Source organism: Myotis daubentonii, chromosome 16 (assembly GCF_963259705.1).
Source record: "Myotis daubentonii chromosome 16, mMyoDau2.1, whole genome shotgun sequence".
Taxonomy (NCBI): Eukaryota; Metazoa; Chordata; class Mammalia; order Chiroptera; family Vespertilionidae; genus Myotis; species Myotis daubentonii.
In genome coordinates this window covers 41,360,104-41,373,665 of record NC_081855.1, presented here as the reverse complement: position 1 = coordinate 41,373,665, position 13,562 = coordinate 41,360,104, and the positions used below count along the sequence as shown (strand labels likewise).

Genomic DNA, 13,562 nt, shown 5'->3' with positions numbered 1-13,562 from the left:
GCAGCCTCATCCTCCCCCACCCCTGTAACCTCCAGGTCCTTCTCGGGTACCCAGGGGCACACCTCCTGAGCTGGGTGGACGCGGGCCCCTCCGGCCGGCTGGTCCTGGAGGAGCGGTGGCCAGTGCAGCATTAAGCAGACGCGGTGGACGGGAGGCTCCGGCAGAGCCACGGAAGCTGCGTTCCTCGGGGAAGGTAGCACTGAGCCGGCGGCAGCTGTGCGAGACAGAAGGCCATGGGCGGTCCGCTGTGGTCACATGAAGACCGGACGTGGTTCCCCTCCGGGCTGAAGGGGAACTCTGCCCCCAGATCATCACAGGCTCCTCCAAAGCCCCAGGACACAACCCGAGACAGCTCAGCTGGAAGGAAACCAAAGCTCCTGTTCAGACAAAATCTTCTCCAGCACCCCCGCCCCCTCTCCTCTGTGTCACACGCATTGACCGAGAGTCTGCCACGTTCAGGACATCGTGCGAGGCTGTGCTAGCCGCCGCCACCCCTCCCACCAGGGGAGGCTTTTACAATGTCAGCAGTCCACGACGACCTCAAAGAGTGTGTGTTTGGGCTGACCCCACAAAGTCATTTTTTAACATATATTTTTATGGATTTCAGAGAGGGAAGGAGAGGGAGAGAGAGAGAGAAACGTTAATGATGAGAGAGAATCATTGATTGGCTGCCTCCTCCATGCCTCACTCTGGGGATGGAGCCTACCACCCTGGCATGTGACTGGGAATCGAACCTGACCTCCTTGTTCGTAGGTTGTCGCTCAGCCACTGAGCCACGCCGGCTGGGGACACAGTCATTCTGAGTTGTGTTTTTTACCTCCTGTGACACCCTGGGGAGACCGCTCAGCCGGGCTCACGCACTCTGTTTAAATTCCGCGAGAAGAGCAGTGCTTCACTTCGGGCCTTGGGAGCTTCCCGAGAGAGCACCCAGGTTCCCACCTGGCTCTCCGCATCAGCTCCTGAAAGGCGGGGGAAGGAAATGAGCACCACCCAAGGTCGTGGCTGGGAGAGGAAGACGTCAAAGGAAACAGAGATGCAGGCTTGCCGTTACCTAGCTCTTCACTGCATGCGTGTGGGAGAGAACTGTCTGGCAGCGACGGGAAGTTAGATGGCCCTGAGCTGAGGCGGAACTGCATCGCACCCCTGGGCGCTGGCCAGCACGGAAATGAATGACGAAGGGACAGCAGAGACTTCACTTTTGGGTTCCTTTTTTTCTTTATTTCCTTCAGTCCTCCCTCCCTCTCCTCCTCTCTCTCCCACGGGCCAAACGCGTCCTGCGACCTGTTCTTGGCTTGCAAAGTAGGAACGGACTTACTATTTTTAAATGACTGAAAAGGAAACCAAAACTATATGACACTTTTTAGTGCCCATAAATAAAGCTTTATTGAAACATAGCCGCACCCACTCATTTGCATGTTCTCGATGGCTACTTTTGTGCTGCCACAGCCGTGTTGCATAGCTGCCATGTTGTATAGTTGCAACAGAGTCCTCATGGCCCACAAAGCCTAAAATATTTACTACCTGGCCCTCGACAGAGAGAGTTTGCTGACCTCTACACAAAGTGAAAGAATAATTCTGCACAAATGCAGAAAAATGAGAGGGTAGCACGCTTCCTTCTTCAGTTGACCTAAATAGCCATGTGGCGCCCTTAGTTATCTTCTCTTCAGTTAACCCCTCAGAGTCAGAATCAACTCCACTCCTGTGGCCTTGGCAAGGCCACTTGCCCATCCTTCCCCTGCGGAGAGCGAGGCCCCGCCTGCCCACCACGTCCTCAGCTTCCAGAGAGAGCAGGTCAGAACGTCCTGTGGCCTCCATCTGTGTCCCAGTAAGAGCTTTCCTGGCCCTGAGTTGAGGGGCTGCTCCCTTCTGCACAAGCCTCTGGCTTGTTATGCTTTGGGGTCCACCCCAGAGACGTCAACCCCGGTCCAGGCGGGGAAGACACAAGCACTGGGCGTGGGAGTCTGCAATGCGGCGTTTCTCTCCTGTTTCCAGGAACAGACTTGAAGCTGCCGACCCCCCTGGGACCTGTGTATCCACCGTTCCTCTCGAGTCCGAGCTCCAAAGCTGTGGGACGAAGCTGGCAACTGTCTCCTCCCGCGGCAAAGAGCTTCCAAATACACGACGTAAGTCTCCCAAGGGCCCCTCTCCTCCCTCGGCCCTGCAGGCTGGAGGTGAGACTGTGCCCCACACGGGCGAGCTGAGCAAACGAGGTGCCGATGGTGTCTTTTGACCGTTGACCCCATCCCAGCCCCATCGCCTCCTGCCTCCACATGAGGCCGGTGCCGAGAGAGAGAGATGAAGCCCTGAGCACAGGTCATACTGCGTTGTGGATCTCATCAGGGTTCCCCGAAAGAAGAAAAGTCCTCAAAATCGGACAGTTTTCTGAGGCCCCGAATGGTCTCTTCCCCCACAGGTACCTCTGTTCTCCCTCAATTGCTGCTACATTTCCACTGAGTGAGAGGCGAGTCTTCACCCCCTGCCTCACCCTCCGGTTCACAGGCTCATTTTGTTTTGTGTGAAAGAGGCGTTTTTGGAAAGCTCGGTGGTAATCTAATCCTCTCTCCCTCCTGTCGTACCATCCAGAAATGGCCTTCAATTGCTCCTCACGTGACAAACCTCTGTTGAGCATTTAGCACGTGACATGTCATCCATCCAAGGTGGTAAAACGCAGGCTCTGTTTCTGAGGACCCCGGGGTGTAGTTGGGACATAACTGGGTAGAGAGACCTCGCAGGAAGTCAGGTGGGGGACACAGACTCTCGGGGGAGATGGTGCGGAAGCCCAGAGGAGGAGCTAGCTCAGACTGGGGCCAGACACTTCCTTGGAAGCCAACATCAGAATTCTGAAAGGGGAGTAGGGGAGGCAGGAGAGGAGCAGAGGGGGCTGATCTGGCAGGAAAGGAGGTGCGTGCAGGTTTTGGCTCCTCTGGAGAATGTCCTGGTGGTCATGATGGTGAGGAGGGCCTTCCTAACAGAGGCGCCATGACAGGTCGGGGAAGGAGCAGGCAGGAAGGTCCAGGGGTGGAGGACTCTCTCATCTTTCACGGGATACAGCTCTGCTCTCAGTCGGCTCCAAGCCTATCCAGAGTGATGGGGCTGGTCTGGCCCGTTAAGGTCCACTGGCACCTGTCTGTCCGTCCTCAAGGTGGACTCTGGGGCCACCTTCCTTGGAACAGAGTCACCCCCTGAAGCCACGCATGTGAATTTAAACTGGAGGCAAGAGAAGGTGACAGAGGCCGCGGGAAGTCCTCTCACCTGCTGGGTCTCACTGTTTCCGTTTGGGATGTGGGATGTTGACCCCTAATGTCCCTAGGGGCCTCCGATGTCAGCTCCTGTCCCCACTGCCTCCAGAGCTGCCATCGCAGTGCCCGCCTGGGCAGTGCTGGAAGAAATAAACCAACACATTCGTTTCCTGCTGTGTGGGAGGCAGGAAATGGTCCAACCCCCTAATTGGGATGAGGTTCCTGTGGTGTGTCCAGCCGCCCACTCCTCAGCACCCCCCCACTCCCCAGGTGTCTCAGCGAGAAAGGCGGGTGCACCCGGCCATCAGAGGCCAGGCTGCATCTACCACCACCACCTTGCCAACCATTTCCCTGCCTCTGTGGGGCATAAACGAATCAATACGTAGCCCTGGGAGGTCGTTCAGTGGTTAGAGCATTGGCCCGAGGACCGAAGGTTTGAGGGTCCGGGTCCTAGTTAAGGGCATGTATCTTGTTTGTTAGTTCGTCCCCGGGGTCGGTCAGGGCACGTGCAGGAGGCAACCAGTCCATGTGTCTCACACATCAATGTTTCTCTCTCTCTCTCTCACCCTCCTCCGTCCCACTCACTTTCTAAAGATCAATGGAAAAAATATCCTTGGGTGAGGATTGAAAAAAAAAAAAAAGAATCAATACGTAGAGAGAGGCAGCATTTGCTGCGCCTCCTCTGCACCCAAGGGGGAGCCGAGCATGTCCGGGGTGGGCCCTGTGGCCAAGAATCAGGCTGGACCTCACTCACCCTCTGGCCACACACACAGAGCAAGAAGGCCCCAGCTCTTCTCGAGAAGCTGATGGGCAGTTTGCAGGACTCAGTTGTTAGTCCAGAGAGGCGAGGCCAGAGGAGAGAGGGCAGGTGAGGGCGAGGTGGCCGGGGACCGGGGAAACCAGTTGAGAACAAGCATCAGAGCAGCCGTGGGCACCCAGCAGGAGGTGCCTTCGGTAGAGAGCAGGGACGGTGCTGGGCAAGGAAGCTCTCTGGCTTGGGCGGTCCACTGGGCACCCTGTGTAGTGTCTCTCCAAGTGGAATGCAAACGGGGCTCCTTTGCTCCTCAGTTTCTAATAGAAGTGAGATTAGAATCCCAAGAGGGGACCCTACATCACACAATCACGCGTCGGAGCCTGCCTGCGGCCTTCAGCAGGGATGGCTGTCGATTGATGGCGTTCTTGGCAGCCAGGGTCCCACGCACCATGCCATTTCGAGGCTGGAAACGGCCTCAGCCACCGAACCACCATAGAGGTGGGTGGTGAGTCGAGGTCCTACAGTGAGTGGCACAGTCAGAATAGAACTCGGTGCCCTGACCCCCAATCTGCTGTGCAGACCAGCAGCTCATGGAGCGGACGGCCCTTTTCTCTACCTCCCAAGGCTGTAGACCATTAAGAAAGGCAAATGGCGGTCCGCCTAGTGCAGGAGAGGCGCGAAGAAGTGCCTGTTTTAAGCAGTACACCCTGACTTGTGGGAGCTGGTGGGACGCGCTCTCTGGGCTCCTCACCGCAGGTGGCCGTGGCCCGTCCCCCCCAGCAGGGCCCTTTCCGGGACCTCCTGGACATGAAGACGGAGAAGAGACTGGCCGGCTGGAAGGAGCGTCGCAGTCGCTACGGGGACATCAACATGCACAAATACTACCAGCTCGGGCAGGTCTTCACCCCTTTCCGGGCCCTCGCCACCATGGTAAGCTCGCTTTTCTTCTGGGAAGGGTTTCGAAGTCCTTTGGTGAGACCGGTGACAAATGTCAACTCTTTCCCCTTTTGTGGGATGGATGAGTCCGTTCCGGCCACGCAAATGCTGCACAACCAACCTCCCCCAAACTCAGCGGCTTGCCCTCCCAGGCATCTGTGCTTCTCACTCGCTCTTCTGCAGAGAAATAGCTCATCCGCTTCTGTTTACTGCGAGCTCCCAGGGCAGGAGGGAGCAGGGAATCAGGAACAATAACCTCATTGGCCACAAGAGGCTAACTCCAGCCGCCTGAAGGTCGGTGGCCTGAGGTGGAGGGAGGTCTGAAGGCAGATGTGATGTTCAGAAATACCCATTTCAAGGGGAGGAAAAAGTCTGGGGAAAGGAGATGATTCTGTGATGATGAAAGATCGTTCCATTCCCATCCCTTTATCTCATCTGTTACCTTCTGGGCCCAAGTCAATTCAAGTGGGACCATTCCCAAAGGCATTTCCTTGGAAGTATTGTTCTAGCTGTGCATATGTTCCAGTTGTGCATATGTTCTAGCTGTGCATATGTTCTAGCTGTATATATGTTCTAGCTGTGCATATGTTCTAGCTGTGCATATGTTCTAGCTATACATGTACTCTAGCTGTACATATGTTCTAGCTGTACATTCTTGGGATTCTAAAATCTGGGTGTGCAAATGAATCACTGGGGAAGCTTGGTCCCAATGTAGGGCCCCAGTTTCGAGGGTCTTGGGTGATGCCTTGGAATTTTCTTTTTTAACATAGTCTCTCGTCACCACCTTTATGGAACATGACTCAGTCGGTGCTTCCCAACCCTGTTCACGCCATCAGCACCCCGAAGTCTGAAGGGGCCATTGTCCAGGCCGCCTGTAACCCACTCACAGCTCCAGTGTGCACAGGAACCCAGGCAGTTAATCTTCACCCCCAAGCCAATCAGATCAGAAAATCTGGGGGCAGGTCCCAGGCATCAGCATGTTTTAAAGACTCTTGATTCGATGACCAACCCGCCCAGTTTTCCCAGGACTGACTCTCACACTTTTCTCGGAATTTCCCATCTTTTGCCACTAAAAGTCCTGAGTCCCAGGAAACCCCTCAATTTTTGTTTTAAAACTGAAAGTCTCAAGTCCTTGGAATTTGTACAAACCAGACGGTGAGTCACTCTATCCAGGCATGATTTTAATGCATAGCCAAGTTTCAAAGGACTGCTCTCTGAACATTCTAGAAATTAGCCCCAATTCCTCATGTCACAGTTGCTGCCCATCTATCCATTCACTAACCAACATTCCTTAGGCATGTACACAGCCCGGAGCTGAGAACTTTGGAGGACCCAGCAATGAAAATCTCAGTCCTACCCCCAAGGAGCTTCTAGTCTACTAGGGATACCGAGTCATGAGCCAAACCCATGCTGCAGACACAAGTATGATGCCACAGTAATAAGAACAGCTCCATAAATGGATAGACCCAGAAGGAGACGAGGGGTCTCCAAATATGAGCTGCTTTCTGCTAAATCCAACCCCCAAGGTCATGATGAAGAGCAAAGCCTGCACATAGGGACACCCTCTTGACTCACAGTGCCACCCGGGAAGAGCAGATCGGCCAGGTATTGGGAGCAATTGTCCCCATGTATAGAGTTCTTACTATGTGCCAGGTATAGTGCTAAAGACTTCCCAGGCCTTGATTCTTGGGACCTCTACCCCATTAACATCATTTTATCAATGAGGAAGCAAAAGATGAGGCGTGTTAAGTAACTTGCCAGCCAGTGGCGGAGCCAGGATGAGCCTGCTGTGCTGGAACAGGTGCTCCCGACCTCCACGCGCTATCTCATTGCCGTTATTCTCTGCCTCGTAGGAGATGCGAAGGCTGGTATTTCCCCAACACCTGCCCATGAGTCTGCACATGCACAATATGGGCATTTCGTGCACCGACGAAAGGACTCTCCGAGACTTACCTTTGTCTTCCACAGAGCTGGGCTTGGGAATGGATGACAACACCCATGAGAAAGAGAAACCAGCGAGCCATGTTAGAACACCTTTTTTCCCCCCAATAGTTAAAGCGGCAAGATTTAAAAACGTGAAAAAATAAAAATTACATAACTCCTTTCCGGCCCTTTGCTGCAAGGTTTTGCATTAAAACGCTTAAATCCCAGGGGTTTGGGAATGCTAAAACATTCGCACACCTGACATGTGGATAAGTTGAAGAGTTCCACCAGCATGCCTCTGTGTGGACATTTGGAGGAGGGTAGAACAATTAGGAGCTGTAATACTCACCTAGAATGGAGTCTTCGGTAAGTACACTTTTCTCAAAAGTCTAAAGGTAGGGGGAGGGGATGGTTACAGTTCAATAAGTCAAGGATCCCACTTTTTCCATCTTTCTGGTCTACCATCCCCAGAGTGTTGGATGATAACCTCAGGATTTGTTCCTCAAGGCCACAAAATGGCTGCCACTGTGCCAAACACCACATCCTCACATGTGAGCGTACACACACACACACACACACACACACACACACACACAGATGGAGAACCTCTTCCAAGAACCACTCAACAGATTTCTTGGCAGTGCTCCTTGGCCAGGATGGTAAGGCTTGCCCAGGCCATAACGCCAAAGGAAGCTGGGAAGGTAAATATTGGGTATTTACAGGGAGGCAAGTTCTAGCACCAGGAAAGGAAAGTAGGACCATGGCTGGTGGGAGAGTAATTCAGATCTGCCACAGTGGGACACTGGGTGGATGGTCGTGTGGTTTGCTGGACTAGGATTCTTCTTCCGGGCTGGGCTGGAGGCGTACATACCACCATCTCTATGCAAACCTCCACTCCAAGTTGCAAGACACAGACCTGGCAACAAACTACTGGAACTGGGCTCATGGAGAACTTGCAAACAGCCTGCACTTTTATCATCTGTTTGACATCAGGTATTTTCAAACGAGGCTTGTTCTTTCTAGAAGCACAGCTGGGTCTCAGACCTTCCATATCCTTACGAAGCAAAACCAAACAGAACCCCCCCCCCCGCCCCCCCCCCGGTTTATTGTGCCTTGTTCCTGTTTCTTGCCGACTAGAACTAAATGTTGCCATACGCTCCGAAAATGCCCAGTGTTGGCATGTTGTTGTTTTTTAATTTAGTTTTATCTGGTCAGGGCACAGAGTCTTCAGCTAAGGAACCCTGTAATCTGTCCCTCATGAAGAACCATATAATTGAGCAATTGCCGTAATCGCTGAGGGCTGCTGTGTGGACAGTAAGCTTTGGGGTATTTCCCAATATTTTTTCTGGAAATGCCAGGAAAGGGAGGGCTCGCGTGGAGTCTTGGGCCCCGGTGTCCTTCCTCCAGGAGTAATGAAGGTGAGGACAGGGGCCTCGGTAAGCCGAGTGGATCCTGCCCCCAGCTTGGCAGCATTTCCCAGGCTGGTCTGGTGTTTTCAAATATATTTTTATTGATTTCAGAGAGGAAGGGAGAGGGAGAGAGAGATAGAAACACCAATGATGAGAGAATCATTGATAGGTTGCCTCCTGTATGCCCCACACTGGGGATCGAGCCTGAAACCCGGGCCTGTGCCCTGACCGGAATCAAACCATGACCTCCTGGTTCATAGGTCAATGCTCAACCACCAAACCATGCCCATTGGGCTGGAACTGGACATCTTGGGATCTATCTTCACATCCCTCTCTCTCCTTCCTTCTGTGTGTGTCCCACCCATTGCCCCTACCTTCTAAGCAGCTTTCATATTAATTATGTCCGTCCTCTCCACCCGCCCTCCGCGATTAGCCTTAGCCTTCACTCGCTCTTCTCTACGTTTACAATAGCCTCAGAACCATTCTCCTGGTCAGAGAGATTTTTCCGAAGCACAAACATGATTGTCTCTCCACACCTTGAATGGCTCCCCGTTGTCCCTGTAAGAGCCCAAGTCCTTAGCCGTCGCACAGGGCCCTGCTTCACCTGTAGCAGCCTCATCCCCTGTTCCTCCCATGCACCCTCTTCCAACTCCCCAGCCTCACATCCATGCTCTTCCCCTCTTCACCACCGGCTGTCCCGGATTCTTACACTCTTTTTTTAAAAAATATATTTTTATTGATTTTTTACAGGGAGGAAGGGAGAGAGATAGAGAGTTAGAAACATCCATGAGAGAGAAACATCTATCAGCTGCCTCCTGCACACTCCCCACTGGGGATGTGCCCGCAACCCAGGTACATGCCCTTGACCGGAATCGAACCTGGGACCTTTCAGTCCGCAGGCCGATGCTCTATCCACTGAGCCAAACTGGTTTCGGCCGGATTCTTACACTCTTACCTCTGCATCCAGTATTCCCCCTGCTGTGGCTGTCCTTCCTCTCCTCACTTCCTGGGGGACTCCTACGTACCCCCAGGAGTCAACTGGAAAGGCACCTTCTCTGTGAAGCCAACCCCCCACGCCCCAGGCAGGGTTAGTGCCCTCTATTTGGCTCCACTGTTATAATGTTCATCGCAATGAGTTGTGGTTGTCTGTTGTCTGTCTCGAGGGCCCTGCTTCCCTGAAGAGCAGTAATTATATGCATTATTCACCACTGTATTCCCCCATGCCCAGTCCAATGCCTGGCACTTAATGGCTACCCATTAAATGTCTGGCAAAGAAGTGGATGCGGGGGAAAAACTGCTTGGCAGCCAGGCCTTGGAAGATGGAGTGTGGTTTTGCACTAATGTGACAGCTGTTACTAAAGATGCTAACGAGGGAGCACAAGGTGACTCAGAGGTGAGTGTGCCTGTGACCCAGGGCAAGTGGGATGCCTGAAAGCTCCAAGAACCCAAAAGGAATGCCGCAGACTCCCGGCCGTCAGCAGGACTTCCCTTAGGCAGTGCCGTGTGTGTTGTGTAATTGAGGCAGCTCTGCCCACCTTGTAAATCACAGTGTGAGAACGGCCATGTTGCAGCAGGGAATGAACCGGGGAGGGCTTTGCTTGGGACCGTCCCCTGCCAGGCTGGGCGGATCATTTCCCAGGCCGCATTCTATCGTAACAGGAATATAGTGCACACCTACTGCGTGCTTGGCTTTTTGCTCTACACGCTCATGAAATTTTATTTTAAGTATTTGATGTTCTCTCTCCACTCAGGAGGTTGCAGTCTCACTGGAAAAGCTGCTATATACACATGGACTTGTTAGAAGTCACAAGGCCATATGAGATCCATGTTAAGAAATTATAAGATCCATTATAAGAAATTAGCTGGAGCCCTGGCTGGGTAGCTCAGTTGGTTAGACCGTTGTCATGATACACCAAGGTTGTGGGTTTGATGCCAGGTCAGGGCACATACAAGAATCAACCAATGAATGCATAAATAAGTGGAATAAAAAATTGGTCTCTCTCTCTCTCTCTCTCTCTCTCTCTCTCTCTCTCTCTCTCTCTCCAATAAATACATTAAAAAATTAGCTGGGAGTAAAAAGGCACCTAGGGAATGGATGGATGGATGGATGGATGGGTAGATGGATATGATAGATGGGTGGATGAATATGGATGGATGGATAGATAGATGAATTGGATGGATGAACAGACAGAAAACTAAATATTCTCTCAACTTGTAATTGCTTTCATCTAATCAGATACGTGAAAAAAATTATAATGCTTCAAGGTGCCAATCTTTCAACACTCCAAGTAGCACAATGATTTAGCCCAACTTAAAACACTCACTATTACTTTAAGGCGTGATACCAATGAATGAGAGGTGAGAGTTTTTGGAAGGTCGCAGGTATCGGCATGTTTTGGCCCCCAGATGACACCTTCTTCGCCTGCATAAAGTGCTAGTCCTGGCAGGAAGCCCCTCCCAGCAACTCCTTACCACTTAGGACTGAAAATAAGAGGCAAACAGGAAACCGTGTTTATTTTTTGCCACGAGTCAGCCAAACTCCCACACCTGTGCTGTGCATTTCCTGTTGGGTGTTGTTGTTAAGTCCAGTGAGAGAATGATGCTCCCCTCCCCGCTTCGTCCCAGGGAGCTATCTAACTGTCACCCTGCTGGGTATGGAGTGTGTGAAAGGTTGCGGGGGCTCAGCGAGGGGCAGGGGCAGGAAACAGTGTCCCACCCTCCACCCAGGATTCCTCAGGCGGGTCGTGTTGAAACTCTCCCTAACTCGAAGCCATGTAGCTCTGTGGCAATGGCCACGCTGGTAGGGACAAGGCAGCATGTGATGGAAAGCCCTAACAGAACGTGACTGAGTCACCGGGTGGACCGAGCTGCTGCTGGAACTTGTTCTGTAGTGAAATGACTTGGAAGAAAACAATAGAGCCCTTAAGACCATGGGATGCGCTCCTTGTTTCTGAGCCTCGCTCACAGGCTGCTCACGTCCACCTTCCAAAGTTTATGCTGCCCGTGAGTCCTCCCGCGAGTTTTCTTTATTCCACTGAGACTCCTCGAGAGAAGTGGAAGCGTGAGTACCTGTTCTAATTTAGACTGTTCCCTTAACTTTCTTTAAATTACTGTTATCATGGCCAGTCTTCCATGATGATGCACCCTGGGAGGCCAAGATGTCTCTGAGGTGCAGGCCCTTAATGAGGATCTTAGTCCAAGAGATGTAATTTGACGAGTCTGGCATTCACCAGCTCAGCTGGGCCTTGTCCCCGCTTGCCCTGAGCTCCCCTCGCCCCGTCGGAAGCACTCTGCTTGGTTCTTTTCCGTTTTCTCGTGGCCAGGGCACCTGACTGTGTCTGTCTGCTTGGATCTGCCTGTCTATTCTTCACGGAACAATCACATCACCATCGGACACTAACAGGCAGACTGGAGAAATGCCTGAGAGGAAGTCCCAGCAGAAGTGTGTCACAGATCAGTATGTCCTAAAGGTTGTATAAGAAGTAGTGGAGTTTGCCTTGGAGTAAAGGGAAGTCGAGGTGAGATGGTTTCGTAACATTTAAAAACACAGAAGTAGGGACGGGTGAGTGGAGGGCATAGTCTTCTCTCATTTATCCATCTCCTATTCTTACCACTCTCCTGTCCAGAGATTAAAATACACATAAATATTTGGGCCCTTGTGTTGGCTTTGGCAGCACATATTCTAAATTGGAACGATACAGAGAAGAGAGATTTGCATGGCCCCTGCGTAAGGCTGTCCAGCAAATCCTGTGACGCGTTCCACATTTTGAAGAAAAAAAGAAAATATTTGGGCCCTAGCTGGTTTGGCTCAGTGGATAGAGAGTTGGCCTGTCGGTTGCAGGTTCAAGGGCACATGCCCAGGTTGCAGGCTCGATCCCCAATAGGGGCGTGCAGGAGGCAGCCGATTAATGATTCTCTCTCATCATTGATGTTTCTATCTCTCTTTCCCTCTCCCTTCCTCTCTGAAATCAATAAAAATATATTTTAAAAATACACATAAATATTTGGTTACTCAAGGTTATGTTCACCCCCAAACAAAACCTCCTCTGGGGAGTGCCTTGCTGCTTGCCCTTTGGCCCCCTAGATGCTGACCTCGTATCTCCAACCAAAGGAAATGCTGAAGGGAAGACAATGACAGGCAGGCCTTGAACCGTAACTACTGTTTCCTTAGGCCGGATGGGTCTGTCCTTAATTCCACGTCCTACTAATTGGTAGGTCACTGCTGTTATGAACTCGCTGGCATTTGGGCCTGGTCTGGTCTTGATTTAAGAGTAGGAAATAAGACACAAATCCTTATGGGCAAAGATAATTGCAATGGGACATGTTTTTCCTAACCAGAGTCCCTTCCTCATGGCCACTGGGTTCAAGGGGACTGTACCTCGCCAGGCTCTGCCCCAGATTCCTCCCCAGATGGGGCATCTGGGTCCTTGCCCTCTCAGAACCTAATCTTTGAGTTTCTCTTCTTCCACCTTCCACTAGGTATTTCCTGAGGGTTAAAAGAAGTTTTCCTTTAGGATAACGAATTGAAATTGTCCAGCCCTAGCTGGTTTGGCTCCATGGATAGAGTGTTGGCCTGGGTTTGGGATTTGGGCTCGATCCCCAGTAGGAGGCATGCAGGAGGCAGCCAATCAATAACTCCCTCTCATCATTGATGTTTCTCTCTCTCTCTCACTCTCCCTTCCTCTCTGAAATAAATTAAAAAAAAAATATATATATATATATGAAATTGTCCAGATAAAGGTCTTTGTGCTTGTGCATCCAAAGTCTAACGTTCAATGTATAAATTGACGAATGAATGGGGCTGTTATTTCTACATAGTTACGTTGTGAACTGGCCTGAGGGTCGTGCACACCATGTACGTTCTTTTTGACAGTAAATGGTAGCTGCTGGGACAGTTTAGAGCAGGGAAAGTTCAGCTATTCTCTCCTAACCTTCTTGGCAGGTTATCAGGAAAGAAAATCTCAGACCGAACTCTTCCTCTTGCACACACATTTATTCAACAAACATTTAATGGCAAGCAGACACAAACAGTGCAGGGACTGCTTCTGTAGATTCAAACCAAGTCCCAGTTCGCTGCCTTTTAGAAGCTCTGAACACCACCTTCATTGGAAAGGCTACGTCAAGACAAACACAGTGACGTTCCAGATGCAGGATTCAGTTACTCTCAGTTGGATCCAGGCGACCACATGTTCCCAAGTTAGAGGCTGAACACAGGATTAGTCACCAGCCCAGCCTCAGGGGCCGGCTTGAAGAGCCCGGGCTACACCTCGCAAGCTTTTCATACCCTGGTCATGAAATGGA

General features: G+C 51.5%; 1 protein-coding gene and 1 non-coding gene across 2 annotated transcripts in view; both read left to right on the top strand.

The window, feature by feature from the left end:
• The window catches only part of LOC132218626 (uncharacterized), a 51,408-nt gene extending 44,115 nt beyond the window's left edge, over nucleotides 1–7,293 (top strand). Inside the window, exons 4-6 of the mRNA XM_059670123.1 lie at nucleotides 1,993–2,123; nucleotides 4,777–4,923; nucleotides 6,783–7,293. Of these exons, the coding sequence (XP_059526106.1) occupies nucleotides 1,993–2,123; nucleotides 4,777–4,923; nucleotides 6,783–7,016 (512 nt within the window). The 3' untranslated portion in view covers nucleotides 7,017–7,293. The remainder of the gene's footprint in view (nucleotides 1–1,992; nucleotides 2,124–4,776; nucleotides 4,924–6,782) is intronic.
• Nucleotides 7,294–11,919: 4,626 nt separating this feature from the next.
• On the top strand, nucleotides 11,920–12,030 carry LOC132219421 (U6 spliceosomal RNA). The gene has a single exon (XR_009449435.1). It is a non-coding gene; the product is annotated as a U6 spliceosomal RNA (small nuclear RNA).
• The last annotated feature ends 1,532 nt before the right edge of the window (nucleotides 12,031–13,562 follow it).